The sequence below is a fragment of the Haemaphysalis longicornis genome, unplaced genomic scaffold (genome assembly GCF_048455015.1).
Source record: "Haemaphysalis longicornis isolate Haplotype H1 unplaced genomic scaffold, Haemaphysalis longicornis Haplotype H1 scaffold_1, whole genome shotgun sequence".
NCBI lineage: Eukaryota > Metazoa > Arthropoda > Arachnida > Ixodida > Ixodidae > Haemaphysalis > Haemaphysalis longicornis.
The window spans coordinates 323,446,188-323,459,174 of NW_027526203.1; the positions used below are offsets into that span (position 1 = coordinate 323,446,188).

The following is a 12,987-nucleotide window of genomic DNA, read 5'->3' on the forward strand; positions in this document are numbered from 1 at the left end:
ATTGGTTCATGACATGCATTCGTAACGAAAGCCAGAAGACACTCGAAGATTTTAGAGATGCACCTAGGCCTTTTTGCTCCACCGTGAACGAACTCCGAATACATCATGAGTACACCTTTTTCAACATCTCAAAAATGGACAGATGATGGCAAAAGGCAAGAATGGATTCTCTGGCTAAAAGGACCAACAACGCAGTTGACGGGAACACCGTATGAGTTGGGGCTTCATAGACTGCATCTTTACTAAAAATGTTTCTCCTGAATGAACTGCATTATTTTTTTTTTCTTTTTCAGGGGGGGGGGGGGGGGGGGGGAGGCGCGAGGTAAGGTTGGTGAACATTTACACACCGCCATTTTGAATTATGGGGCAGTTCCTAACAAGCCCCCCCCCCCGTCTAAAATTCCCTGAACTATCTGCACTTTGAGGGGGGCGCTTGCTCGGTATTTTATGGTAAGTGAAGTTAGGACGCCCGAACTCTCGCAGCCGTTTTAACAATGCAATAAATTACGCATTAAGATTGTGTTATGGGAGCTCACACGGTGAGCTCCACAAACAGCACTGTTTTACAAGCATGCCACTGGTGCCTGCGAACAACCTGGTTTTGGGCAGTTGTTAATCAAGCCACTTGAAGCCTATGACACTGCGAAGCTTAGGAGTTCTGCCACCAGATGTCCTTTCAATCAAAGGTCTACGCACGGCGCCACCAACTTTATTTGACAGATTTTTCGGCTGCTGTGTCCACACCTAAAAGTTTATCTTATACCGTGCCGCAGGCATTGACTAAGGACGGCTGTCATACCCAACTTCGCCGTGGATTAGTGCTCTCTTCGCTGGAGAAACATTGTTTTCGCGCAAGAATGACGGAGCTTCCACGCACAAAATGGCTCTGTAGCAGCTGTAGCCACTGCTTTGTACAAATTTAAGCTTTCCTTGTGAACTTTTGCGCATGCACAGACGAGCTTCATATAAAAAGAAAGGTTGTTGATGTAAAGCCAAAGCCAATAAAGTTTTCGAATGTTCAGATGAGTGGAAATGCCTGGAAAAAGGACTGCGCAGGCATGGCAGCGTCTACACTGAACCGTAAATTCATGGCGCTGGCCGGTATTAGAGGTATTGATAAATACAATCCGTATTGATTGGTCTGACCGCTACACTTTATTCCACCAGCCGCTAGTTGAATTGAGAGCGAAGCAAAGCCGGCGAGGTTGGGGATTAAATTTAGCCCCACCTGATGGAGGGCGCTGCCCCTACAAAGCTTTTTTTCACCATGCTTGCTCCCATTGTCGCCAGCTGCTATGGGCAGGTTGCTATCTATAAAGCCGGTTGTGCCTGAGAAGGAAACAATTTTTAACTACCAACGGCTCATCCTTACAATGGCTCAGCCTCGGAAAAGAACCGGGCTGTTTCACCAGCAGCCACACATTGACCCCACGGCAAGCGCACTAGTGACTTTGCATCTTGTTTCCACTGCGTGAGGGGAAACAACATGAAGAAATATGGGGGTTCATACCAAGGTGGGGAAAGAGAGAGAAAGCAGGACATGGGAAATTTACGTTTTCCACACCATTGAGTGAATCAAGAATGTAGCTCAGCCTTTGCCATTCCCGTGCACGGGCCCCCCCAGCAAGGGAAGCAAGTGTGCAGCAAGTTGGAGCTGGAGGGGAGCGCGAACCTGTTCGGCAGGCGATGTGCGCAGCGTGGAGCCGTCCGTGGCGGCCGTGCTCCCTTCGTCGTCACTGGCCCCGGCGGAGGCCGTCGTGTCCGAGTAGTGTCCACCCTCTATGGAGGAGGCCCTCTGGCTGGGGCCCTGGGACCCTCCGGCACTGTTCAGGGTGCGCAGGTTCAGGTCCTCGGACTGGCCCGGTTGGTCCTGGATGTGCACGCACGGGGAAAAGCAAGGAGCAGCTCATGGGGTGCATGTACGATCCCACGAGAGGGCAGTGTGGCAGTGGCAACTGTTTGCAAAGGCCCCACAAGCTCCTTGAACCCTCAGTGGTCCAGGTGACCCATGCTTAGTGGGGCAAGGTGGCACGCATGCGTGCCCAACCGTTTTCGCAAAGGGTGTAGTCTGCAGGCACGAAGCGCCGTACTGCTCGCCATGGTGTACACACGCTTTATTATTAAGCACTTTCGTTGTCTAAAATAACCCCACTTATGGTGAACTTATCGCAGAAGTTCTTTGGCACAAACAGTCCAGCCCATTTATAACGATACCAGTATAATACTATGTCAGATATAACAAAGAACAACTACGGCACCGTCCACTTTTGTATGCGTTCTATGGTAATACAAAGGTCCAGTGCCGTGTCATCAGATATAATGATTGAATCTGGTTACAACGTGCACCGAAAATGCAAGCTGCCGCCAGCTCTCTGCGTCGACAGCATGCACCGCGAGCAGCGATCTGCCTCGTATCCCTTCCACCCGTCAGAAAACGGGCCAACAACGAAGCGAGTGGGGGAGGAGAGCAGTTTTCCTTCCTGTAGTCAAAGATGTGATGGACGCCCGTCTTGTGGGGATGCATTTTCATGAAGAAAGACAAGGACGCCGACCACAAGTTAGTTGACTTTAAAAGGAAATTAATGTTTCGGCTCCCGCATGGAAGCCTGGGTCACAATAAGGCGATGCTATTTGTACCACTGAAGCATTGATTGCCAAAGTGCATTTCACATACAGCCTTGCTGTAGGTTTGAGATGCATTGCAGGACAATCTCTAGTTCTGGGTGGCTGCTGTGCTTTAGTCTTATAGGTAGCACAAAAATAACAGCACATGGCATTTGTGCCTTTCTGTATTCTGAAAGACATTGAGAGAAAAGGTAAAATGGGATATACAGTTAAACCTCGATGTAACGAAGTCGGTAAAATTCGTAATTTACTTCGTTACATTGAAATTTCGCTACATTGAAATTCGCGGTTATAATGAAGTGTTCATCCCGTGAAGCGTTTCCCGAAAAAAAAAAACGTGGCGCGCATACACGGCCGGCGCACTGTTTCTGTTTCTATCGGTGCTTAATCGTCTACGCGGGCATCAGCGTGATCCGCATGGAGCGTTTTCTTCCCGAAAAAACGTGCCCCGCAAGCCGCAGGCGCGCTGACGCAGCCGCGGAAACCACCCGCACGATGCGGGTAGCTCCAGCGACCGATTCTAACCGCTCGTTGAAACGCAACTCGAGGGGCAAACTCGAGGGGTATGCGAGAAAATAAGCGGATAACGTGGGCGAAATTTTCACTGTGAAACGTCATACGCGCCGCTTACGAGAGCACCCATCAAATATCCTTCGCGGCGGCCTTATCGTCTAGCCAGCCAGCATCCCCGAGCGCTTCGAAGCTCCCGCCATAGGGTGCGCGCCTCCCCATTGGCGAAACCATGGCGAAACTGGTCAGGCTCCTCCCACTGCCGCGCGCAGCGCGAGTCACTTCCCGCCGCCGGCACGCAATCGCGGACGCCGGTGTGAAAAAAAAACGCGCGTGCAAGGCCAATAAAGATTAACAAATGCTTGCTGGGACGACGAAACCAAACAAGCATGAGCGAACTCGAACGAAGTGCAAAGCGGCGGCTTGCGGCGGCGGCGGCGGCAACGCCAGAGGCGATTAGGCTTATCACCGCGGATGATATTTGATGGGCGCTTTCGTAAGCGGCGCGTGTCACGTTTTACAATGAAAATTTCGCCCACGTTATCCGCTTTTTTTTCTCGCATGCCCCTCGAGTTGCGTTTCAGAGAGAGGTTAGAAGCGGTCGCTGGAGCTACCCGAAATCGCGCGGGTGGTCTCCGCGGCTGCGTCAGCGCGCCTGTGGCTTGCGGGGCGCGTTTTGCGTTTTTGCAGAGAGAAAACGCTGCGTGCGGTTCACGCTGATGCCGATTAAGCCGTAGACGATTAAGCTCCGATAGAAACAGTGCGCCAGCCGTGTATGCACGCCACGCAGTTTGTAGGCAAGGGACTTAATCAAAGACTCCGTGGCTGGCTGCATCCGCGGCTTACCCGTGTCGCCGTTCGCGTTTTATTGGGATCCCATTTCGGCGCTTGCGTCTCCCAAAATCTACTTCTACAACTTAAATATCGTGCCTCGTTCTCCATGAAACTTCGTTACATTGAAATTCCGGCAAACGGGACTTCGTTACACAGAGGGTGAAAATACATGGTGTGCATACACTTGAAGTTACAAAAAATTCCGTGGTTCGTTACATCGAGGGTTTCGTTACATTGAAGTTCGTTACATCGAGGTTTAACTGTACAGTTTATGAAGTTTAAAAGAATAAAATTTAATTTTCCTTCACAATTTGTACGGTATTCATATGAATTAACGTCAGTCTTTCCATAGTTATCCTTGTGTTACAGTAACGTGCTCGGTGTGCTTTTCTTCGTGAAGAACAGAGCTACAAAATGACGCTAATTATATTATTGTAGCTAAGCTGTAGCAAAAGTTACCATGATATGAAACTTCAAATGCATTTTTCTCACTTTTTTTTTTTTTTGCAAGACCATGCTCTGTCTTACGGGAGTTTTGTAATGTTGCTCTCGGGCTAGGATGACAGACTGGTACCATTGCATTCGTATTGAATTGATCTAGCAGGTGATGCTAGTTTTATTACTCTGTCATTGCCCACCTATTTGCGAAAATGAGTAAAGATGAGATAATTTTATACGAATTGCTGATATCAAACGTTCACCTTTTTCATGCATTGCAAAAGTCTTTGAAATGAATAAAAATTGCATAGCCTGGCAGAGTAGACCTTTGGCATTATATCCATATAAATAATTATTGAGCTTCATCCAGTGAAATTGCTCTAAACCCCCGTAAGAAATGCCTCGAAAAATAAATTTTAAAGCATTGTATTTTTTGAACAAATAAAGGTGTGCCAAAACACATCACATATTTGAAATCAGTGTAAAAAACTCAAGACTGCCAATTTTCCCCTGAAAATCATCTAAAGACCCCCCTCCCCCCTTAACACTTTCACTCCGGCGCCATAGGTAATCGGAAGCCGGCTTCCGATGATTTCGAATCTCCCGCAAAATCTAAAACCCGCGCTCCACAGACAACTATCGCCATCTGGTGTGTTCATTGGCAACTTCTCTTTCAGTTTTGGTTTCGTTTGTTTATGTGTCGCGTGTGGTGGCCGTGTAGCAAGAGAAATTTGAACCGAAGGTAGAGGGGATTAGGAGGAAAATGGCGTTGGGTTCGTGCCGCGCTCCGCACAGTCGGACTGCTGTAGCAAGCTGTTCGGCAGCTCCTGCTGTCGATTTTTCTGATTCCAGCAGCAGTGAGGGGTCAAGCAATGATGTCGGATCTTCAGATTTCAGTTCGGACGACGAAGCTCCGGTTCAGGTGCCTCGCACTTCAACAAGCGCTGGCAGGTAATTTCGTTGTGACTCCGCGCTGTATTTATAAACAAAACTTGCTTCTTATCTGACGACTGCGGTTTTGATTTTGTGTTTAGGGTCTCGACAATGTACGGCCAGGATATTTTGCCAAATGCACCGCGCCATATCCCGCTATTACCTTCAAGATAACCTGGCGCTTGTGTCAGATTAGCGCTGCAGGGTTCAGGTGCGACGCTTCTCAAGAGCGCTGGATTTTTTTTCTTGTTTTTTACCGCCGAACTGATAAGGATTTTGTGCGAGAACACAAAAGAGTATACTTGGATGCGCATTTTACAGAGACTCACTCACCCTTGAGTGCCTTCGCGGCGTGGTACAGCCGTCAGTTCCGCTAGGTTGACGGGCCCTCAAAAATCAAAAACGTGGTGTACACTGTTGATTTATATATTGAATCATAGCCAAGGAACGTAGGAACAATTTGTATATCTTAAAATTTCTGAAATAATTTTAGTAAAATTGCCGATTTGTGCTTTTCGTATACTTTTCTTGGGGGCTTTTTTCCGATTACTTGACGAATAAACTAAGTAATTGTACCTTTAACAAACTGTTGCTCTGTGTTTGGAAGAGCAATCTATAAGCTACAATTTCATGCATAGCAAGGCTAAGTGCGGTCAGTAGCTCAAGAGAAAAAAAAACGTTTCGTGGAAGCACTCAAAATCGGTCGTTTTTCCGCCGTAACGAAAGAGTTAAACCTTGCAATCCAGTCAGCAGAGGAACTTTGCTGACCTTTTAGAGGAGCTCTCTGACAATCAAAGGAGTACGGACACCTAAGCTTGATTCCCAAGAACTGCTATGACTGGCTTCCTCAAGATACCTTCCTGGAGTTATGGACATCAAATGTAGCTTGAAACCAATTTAAATCAATGCAACTGCCGCAGTGTCGGGAGGCTGCACGGCTAAGCCGCTCTGCAACGAGAGCTGGCTTTCAGCCACATGGACAGAGGTGTGCGAAGAAGCTTCCAGCCAATCAAACTCAAACAGGTCTGCCTCTCTCTCCTCTCAGTGACATGCACTAGCTAGGTGCGAACTCGACAAGACCATGCACAGCAAAAGTATTGACATCAAATTTTTTTTGTGAGGCCCGTGATGCCCTCTGTCCCCGTTTACCATTTTATCTCTTTCTCCCCACTCCCCTTCCTGCACTGAGCAGTTTAAGACCTGCTGAATACAGTGGGACCAATCTAACTGAGCTAAGGGCGGGTGCCAAGCAGTGCGCCCCCACCCCACGCACCTGGAGGCTCAGGGCAATGGCCAGCTCCACCATGGTCTCGTCGTCTGCATCGGGCGGGATGTCCAGCAGGGGCGGAAAGGCTCCGCCAGAGCCCGCACCACTGGCGCCCCCGAGGAGCACCACGGCATCCATGTTCTCGAGCATGTCAAAGTGCGACTCCACGTCGGCCTGGGACTCGAGGGAGGCCTGCGGCTGCACCTCGAGGCCACCCAGCGTGGACGACGAGCTGCCTGGCATCGACACCAGGGGTTGCGAGGAGACCGTCAGGGGCTGGGACAGAACCATGGTCCCCGACGACGCCTTGGCACTCTCGGCCGGCTCCGTGCCTGGATCGCCTGCACAGTGCGGGCTCCAGTGACGACGGTTGCACGGGCACAGGGAGCCCGGAGGACGGGAAGGGCCATTTGGGCAGGCCAGAGTGCACCTCCACAGCCCCAATGCGCTGGTAATTGTGCCACGCCTCATCGAGGTTTGCTAGCGCACGCAATAAAAATTGTTTGCTCTCATGCTGCACTGCCTAGCTTCTGGAGCATAAACATGCATGGCACAGGCTTTGCTCCTCTACGGACATACAGCTACTGAACGAGAAACGGTGCAGGATGCCAAGATAAATGACACATGCAAGTCTCGACTTCGCTACTATAAGTATTCCACGGAACGCGGAAAGAAAGAGGCAAGAGTGACATGAACTTTGCATTAGATGCTATATTGGAACCCCAACTATGCATCTCACGGCTATGCAATGGCCCACGTCCTAAGACAGATCACTGCAATCCCAGCAAACTCTCCATGGAAGCAATGCATTAAAACCCCCATTATACAATGCGAGAGCAAAACAGCTCACGTGGAACTGCAAATACCAGTGGAAGTTGAGAGAAACCGGCAGCTTCCTACCTTTTACACTGCTTTCCTCGCCCTCTTGTCTCATGTTTACCCTTCCACGCCGACACTCTAGGTATTCATGGCTTTATCTGCCATATCACACCCCCTCCCTATTCTGCCCAATTTCTTTTCCACCTTTGACAACTCATCTCTGTTACAGTATTTTGTTGGGCTAGATGGTACTGCATTTCAGGAGTAGAAAAAACTGTGGTTCATTCCTCCGTCATAGGAATCAGTGAAACACGAAAAGCGAAATGTGCAGTGAAATCTGTAGCTGAGCATGATTTGCGGGTTGGCGGCTGTTTTGTGGGTGTGCTTGGCGAGCGACGTCCTGCTGGCGGGTCACTTCGGCAAAGGTGTACTGGCGTCATTTCCGTGACAGACATCAGTGAAATCTTGGTGTATCCTGGCATGAAACACGTTTGTGTTAAAATATAAAACCCGAAAACTAACAACCCTACGTATAGCGTACCCTTTGGTTCTAACCTTTACAGGCCGCTTGCTTCGTTGTACTGGCGCCACTTCCGTGACAGATATGACGTCACTCAAATATTTGTGTATCCTGGACTAAAACACTTTCGTGTTAAAAACTGCGCATCAAACATCAAAGACAATACCAGTGCAAAGGGGACAGGAGGACAGGATGGGCACAGAGGACAGTACTGCACCCGTCCTGTCCCCTTTGCACCAAGTCTTGTCTCTGATGCGTGAGGTTGAAGAAGTCAGCGTTGCCTCTTGGCCAAACAGTGCTTCTGAAGGAAAATTGACGGTTTCACGATGGAGGTGCACTGAACAGTGCTCATCAAAGGTTCTTTCAGTGTGCACAGCGGAGTGGCTTCGAGACAGCAACTTTATTAATTATAGTAAGTGCGGTGGTTCTATTACATGCAGAGGCATTCAATGCCAGATGTGCTTGGCAAAAACCTTGTCGTGCAAGGTGAGAACGTCGCAAATGAAGAGGAGGAAATGCACCAGGTGCAGCCTTTTGCATTATGCAATTCGTTCTCGAGTAAGTACATATATTTCAGTGCAGAACAAATAACAGAGCACGCAGTACATCAATCACAAGATCAGGAGCACCATATTGTAGCAGATGGGTCTGTCTAATAAGAGTTAGCATTTCGGAAGGCTATGCTGAAAACAGCCATTCTCGGTCAACTTTTGTTAGCTCAAGCATGGAATTTGAATTAATGAACTCTTACTGTATTGCATTTACCCCACTCTACAAAAAATAAAATCAAATGAGGTCGCAAAACATTAGGGGCAAATTTTTATGCAATACAAATACAACACACAAATTCCTTTTCGCACAATTTCAGAAATAGACAACAAAGTGCCAAATTGTATTTCCCCCTATCCGATCTGCAGAAAACTAAACTGAAGAGTTTGCTGAGCCATTTTTAAGGTTCAAATTTTGGCGCTTTCTTGGAATACAGATGAGAGGTGTTACGCTGCAAATTAGGGGTATGCAAATATTAAGATTTTCTAATTTGAAGCCAATAAAAATAAGGCAAAAAGCTGTCTTTAAATGTTGAATCGAATATCAGATATGTGTGCAGTTTCTAAAACAAGAGGCAACAATAGTTTTATAACCCTACCAAAATAAATTGCTGAAATTGAGCTTTAGTGTGCTGCAGCAGGTTAAGTAGACTTGTAGTAACGCACTCATTAAAAATTATCATGCAAAAAAAAAAAAAATAAAATAACTCCTCAACATGCTCATACAGTATGCTCTCTATTTGCTGTAACATTTAACACCAAAAGAAAAAAGAAAGAAGTGCAAAGTTTTTCACAGTACCAGTAACCCCCCCACTAGCTGCGTGCGAACTTTGCGCTTTGCAGATACAGTCAAACCTCGATATAACGAACTTCAATGTAACGAAATCCCTGATGTAATGAACCACGTGATTTTTTTTAACTTCAAGTGTATGCACACCATGTATTTTCGCCCTCAGTGTAACGAAGTCCTGTTTGCCGAAATTTCAATGCAACGAAGTTTCGTGAACTAGGCACGAAATTTTGGTTGTAGAAGTAGATTTTGGGAGACGCAAGCATCGAAGAGGGGTCTCGATAAAACGCAAATGGCGATGCTGGCCGCCCTATGCCACGGATGCAGCAGCCAAGGAGTTCGTGAGCGAGTTCCTTGGCTACAAGCTCCTTGCCTACAAGCTGCGTACTGCACCGCTGTCACTGCATGCCGCTGCTTTGCACTTCGTTCGAGTTTGCTCATGCTTGTTGGGTTCCATCGTTCTGGCAAGCACTCGGCAAAGCATTTGTGGGTCTTTATGAGCCTTGCGCCCGCACCTGCGATTGCGCGCCGGCGGTGGCTTCTACCTCGGCCAGAAAGCGACTCGCGCCACACACGGCAATGGGAGGAGCCTGACGTCTTTCGTCAATGGGGAGGCGTGCACCCTATGGCGGGAGCTTCGAAGCACTCGGGGATGCTGGCTCTACCACCGCGGAGGATATTTAATGGGCGCTTTTTTAAGCAACCCGTACGACGCTTTACAGTGCAAATTTTGCCTCCATTATCAGCTTTTCCCCCGCATGAACAACTTCGTTTGCCCCTCATGTTGCCCTTCAGCGAGCGGTTAGAAGCAGTCGCTGGAGCTACCTGCATCGCGCAGGTGGTCTCCGCGACTACGTCAGCATGCCTGTGGCTTGCAAGGTGCGTTTTCGTGTGCAGAAAACGCCCCACGCGGTTCACACTGATGCCTGCATAGACAATTAAGCTCCAATAGAACCAGTGCGCCAGCTGTGCATGTGCACCACGTTTTTGTTTGCAGGAACCGCTTCACGTGGTTAACACTTTATTTTAACCGTGAATTTCAATGTAGTGAAATTTCAATGTAACGAAGTAAATTATGAATTTTACCGACTTCGTTACATCGAGGTTTGACTGTAACACAACTGCATGTGAAAGAAAGACCTTTAGTTGTGTAGTTGTGCATCTTTATTTTGTTGTCATTGGTACGCGTGTTATGCATGTGCACGCACCATGGTGCTGCTGTAGTATGCAACACCTGCATCAGTAGCATCTTACGGCAACATTTTTTGTCAGCTGGGCGCTGCCGCAGGCCCCGCATTCTTGGATGCTTTGCTCCCGCTAACAAGCGATCATGGCTGCACCACTAAAGATAAGCAAGCGCTAGCCCTGCTTCAGCTGGTACTCTGTTCTAATACGCATGCGATTTTGGAGTGTATTTTCCTGGGGGAATAAATTAAGCGTATGCTTAGGCGAATGCTTGTCACGCATATAATGCATTACTTCCTCAACTCTTCCAGAATATTCATGCGTATTACAATATTTGGGAAGTTTCAAATAAGCATTTTTAAAATTCGAATACGCCTTGTATAAGGAGAATATTCGATTCGTATTCGAAATTTTTAACATTCGCACACCCCTACTACTTCAAATAGACCCACTGTGCTTGGAACATTTCACAGCAAGAAGCTGCCAGAGCTAGTGGCAGGCCGAGCCCCAGCTGCACTGCGAGCAGCAGGCACGGCATGCAGTGGCAGGCGGAAGGGGACCTACCTGGCGTGCTGCACTGCGTGTTGCGTGGGATGAACACCTTGCGCTTGCGGGTCTTGGGCCGCAGCACCCGGATGATGGCCTGCTTGGCAGCAAAGCTCACCACCGTGTCCTCGCAGAGCAGCAGCCGGGCAAACAACTTGGCCACCAGGCCGACATTCTCCATGTCCAGGGCAACAAACGCATACATCACCTCCACCAGGGCTTGCACCTGCAGCCAGGGGCATTGCTTGGTCACATGACACCCAACTACAGCAAAGCACTATGATGTCCACACTGCAACTTGCGCATGCAAACCTAGTGGCAGCAGCATCTGGTGTAACTAGGATGCGGAATCCTCAAAACCACTAGATGGAGCTACACGTGTTGACCCAGACACCAAGGGGGGGATGCGGGTCTTAAAAAGCCAGAAAATTGCCTCCAAATCTATTTTTTAAAATTCATACAGCTATTTTTCTCTCCGTCAGCTAAGCACCCAGTCCCAGGCATATGCACGTGAGCCATAATTTCAATCTACAACACTGACAACAGCCAAAATTGTCGAATATCTGACACAGAAATGGCATTTTCCCGACAACTCGCCGCTCCGGTTCCACATTCACAATGATGCCTATCTTGGGATCATTGTAAAGTGATTCCTTTCAGCCTCAGCTTCCTGTCATAACTGCTTTGTTTCATCCATCAGTTGTAGGTTGCAAGTGAAACAGAGGTAAAAAAAAGTTGGCATGTGCCACTCAGTTTCATCTTCTCTGAATACACTGTGCTGTATTTCCTTTGCAGTCTGGTTGTCTCAGTTGCAAGCATGTGAAATGCAGTTTTTTTACCTCGCTTCAAGACCATTCCAGCTCACTTTTCACTTGTGCGCCTGGAGTCAACACTAATGCGGCCACACTGGAGAGGTGTCAATGCGACCGCAAACTACACGGCGTACAGTGGCGCCCCCCCCTTCCCCCTGCTAGGTTATTCCCTGGAGAGAAAGGAAGGAACTGACGGTGGCCTCAACGTGGACCAGGCCGTGCTTGGAGATGGGGGCCAGTGCCGGATTCTGGGGCCGTTGTCGGTGAAGATGCCAGAAGGCCTCCGTCAGAATGTGCAGGAAGTGGCTGTTCTCCGCTGGTGGCACTGTGTTGGTGGCTATGTGCACCTTGAGGGGCAGGCCACGCTCCTCCAGCACCTCTTCCTTGCTCACTGCGCATCACAAGAGTCAAGTGGTCGATCAACCTCGAGGAGCGCACATGTGTCACTTGTTCAGGCACAATGGTGCATCACTTGATTTTACACTTTTTGCACAACTGTCCCTGTGACGTTACTTGTTTCCTTCAAACCTTGACAAGTCTGACAACAAAGCGTAGACATGCACGTTACTGTATTTTTGCACACACAACCCACCCAACCCCCAACCACAACCAACACCCCCCCCCCCCCCCCCCTTTTCTTCGATAGCAGCACGAGTGATGAGAGCGCGACAAGAAGGAAGTTCTAAAAAAACGAACATTTTTTCCCCCATCAGAGATCAAGTCAGAGCACAGCAAAGCCAGGACACAAAAAAAGCCCGTGATAATGGGAGGGAGTAGCAGCAAGGCAGCACTCACTGTCCTCGGCACCTTCGGCAGAGCCGGCCGCGTTCTCTTGGCTTTCGGCAAATTGGACGAGGTTGGCGGGCCGTGCACAGGCAACCCCGCGAATGATGGCCACCAAGCGGTAAAAGGCTTCGCCATCAAGGTCCTGGAATGGTGGCTTCTCCTTGCTACTGTTGTTCAGGCACTCCAGAACGTAGCTCAGCAGGGCCTGGTCCTGCGCACACACAAGCGCAGTCTGGGCTTGAGACACGGCAGCACTAGCTTGCACAATCTGCGAGTCAGTTCCTCTTACAGTAACCATTAGTTTCAGACCCTGTGGAATGCAGGGTTTCAAAACGAAACAAAAACCTCAACAGAAAAACAAACAAACAAACAAA

At 48.6% G+C, this 12,987-nt stretch overlaps 1 protein-coding gene across 5 annotated transcripts in view; it reads right to left on the reverse strand.

Moving 5' to 3' along the window:
* Nucleotides 1–12,987, reverse strand: part of Poe (E3 ubiquitin-protein ligase-like protein poe) — a 278,680-nt gene that overhangs the window by 103,171 nt on the left and 162,522 nt on the right. For all 5 annotated transcript variants that reach the window (XM_077682762.1, XM_077682782.1, XM_077682776.1 and 2 more), the window contains 5 exons: nucleotides 12,623–12,824; nucleotides 12,022–12,218; nucleotides 11,034–11,241; nucleotides 6,614–6,948; nucleotides 1,673–1,870 (listed from right to left, as the gene is read on the reverse strand). In XM_077682762.1, coding sequence (XP_077538888.1) covers nucleotides 1,673–1,870; nucleotides 6,614–6,948; nucleotides 11,034–11,241; nucleotides 12,022–12,218; nucleotides 12,623–12,824 — 1,140 coding nt within the window. The remainder of the gene's footprint in view (nucleotides 1–1,672; nucleotides 1,871–6,613; nucleotides 6,949–11,033; nucleotides 11,242–12,021; nucleotides 12,219–12,622; nucleotides 12,825–12,987) is intronic.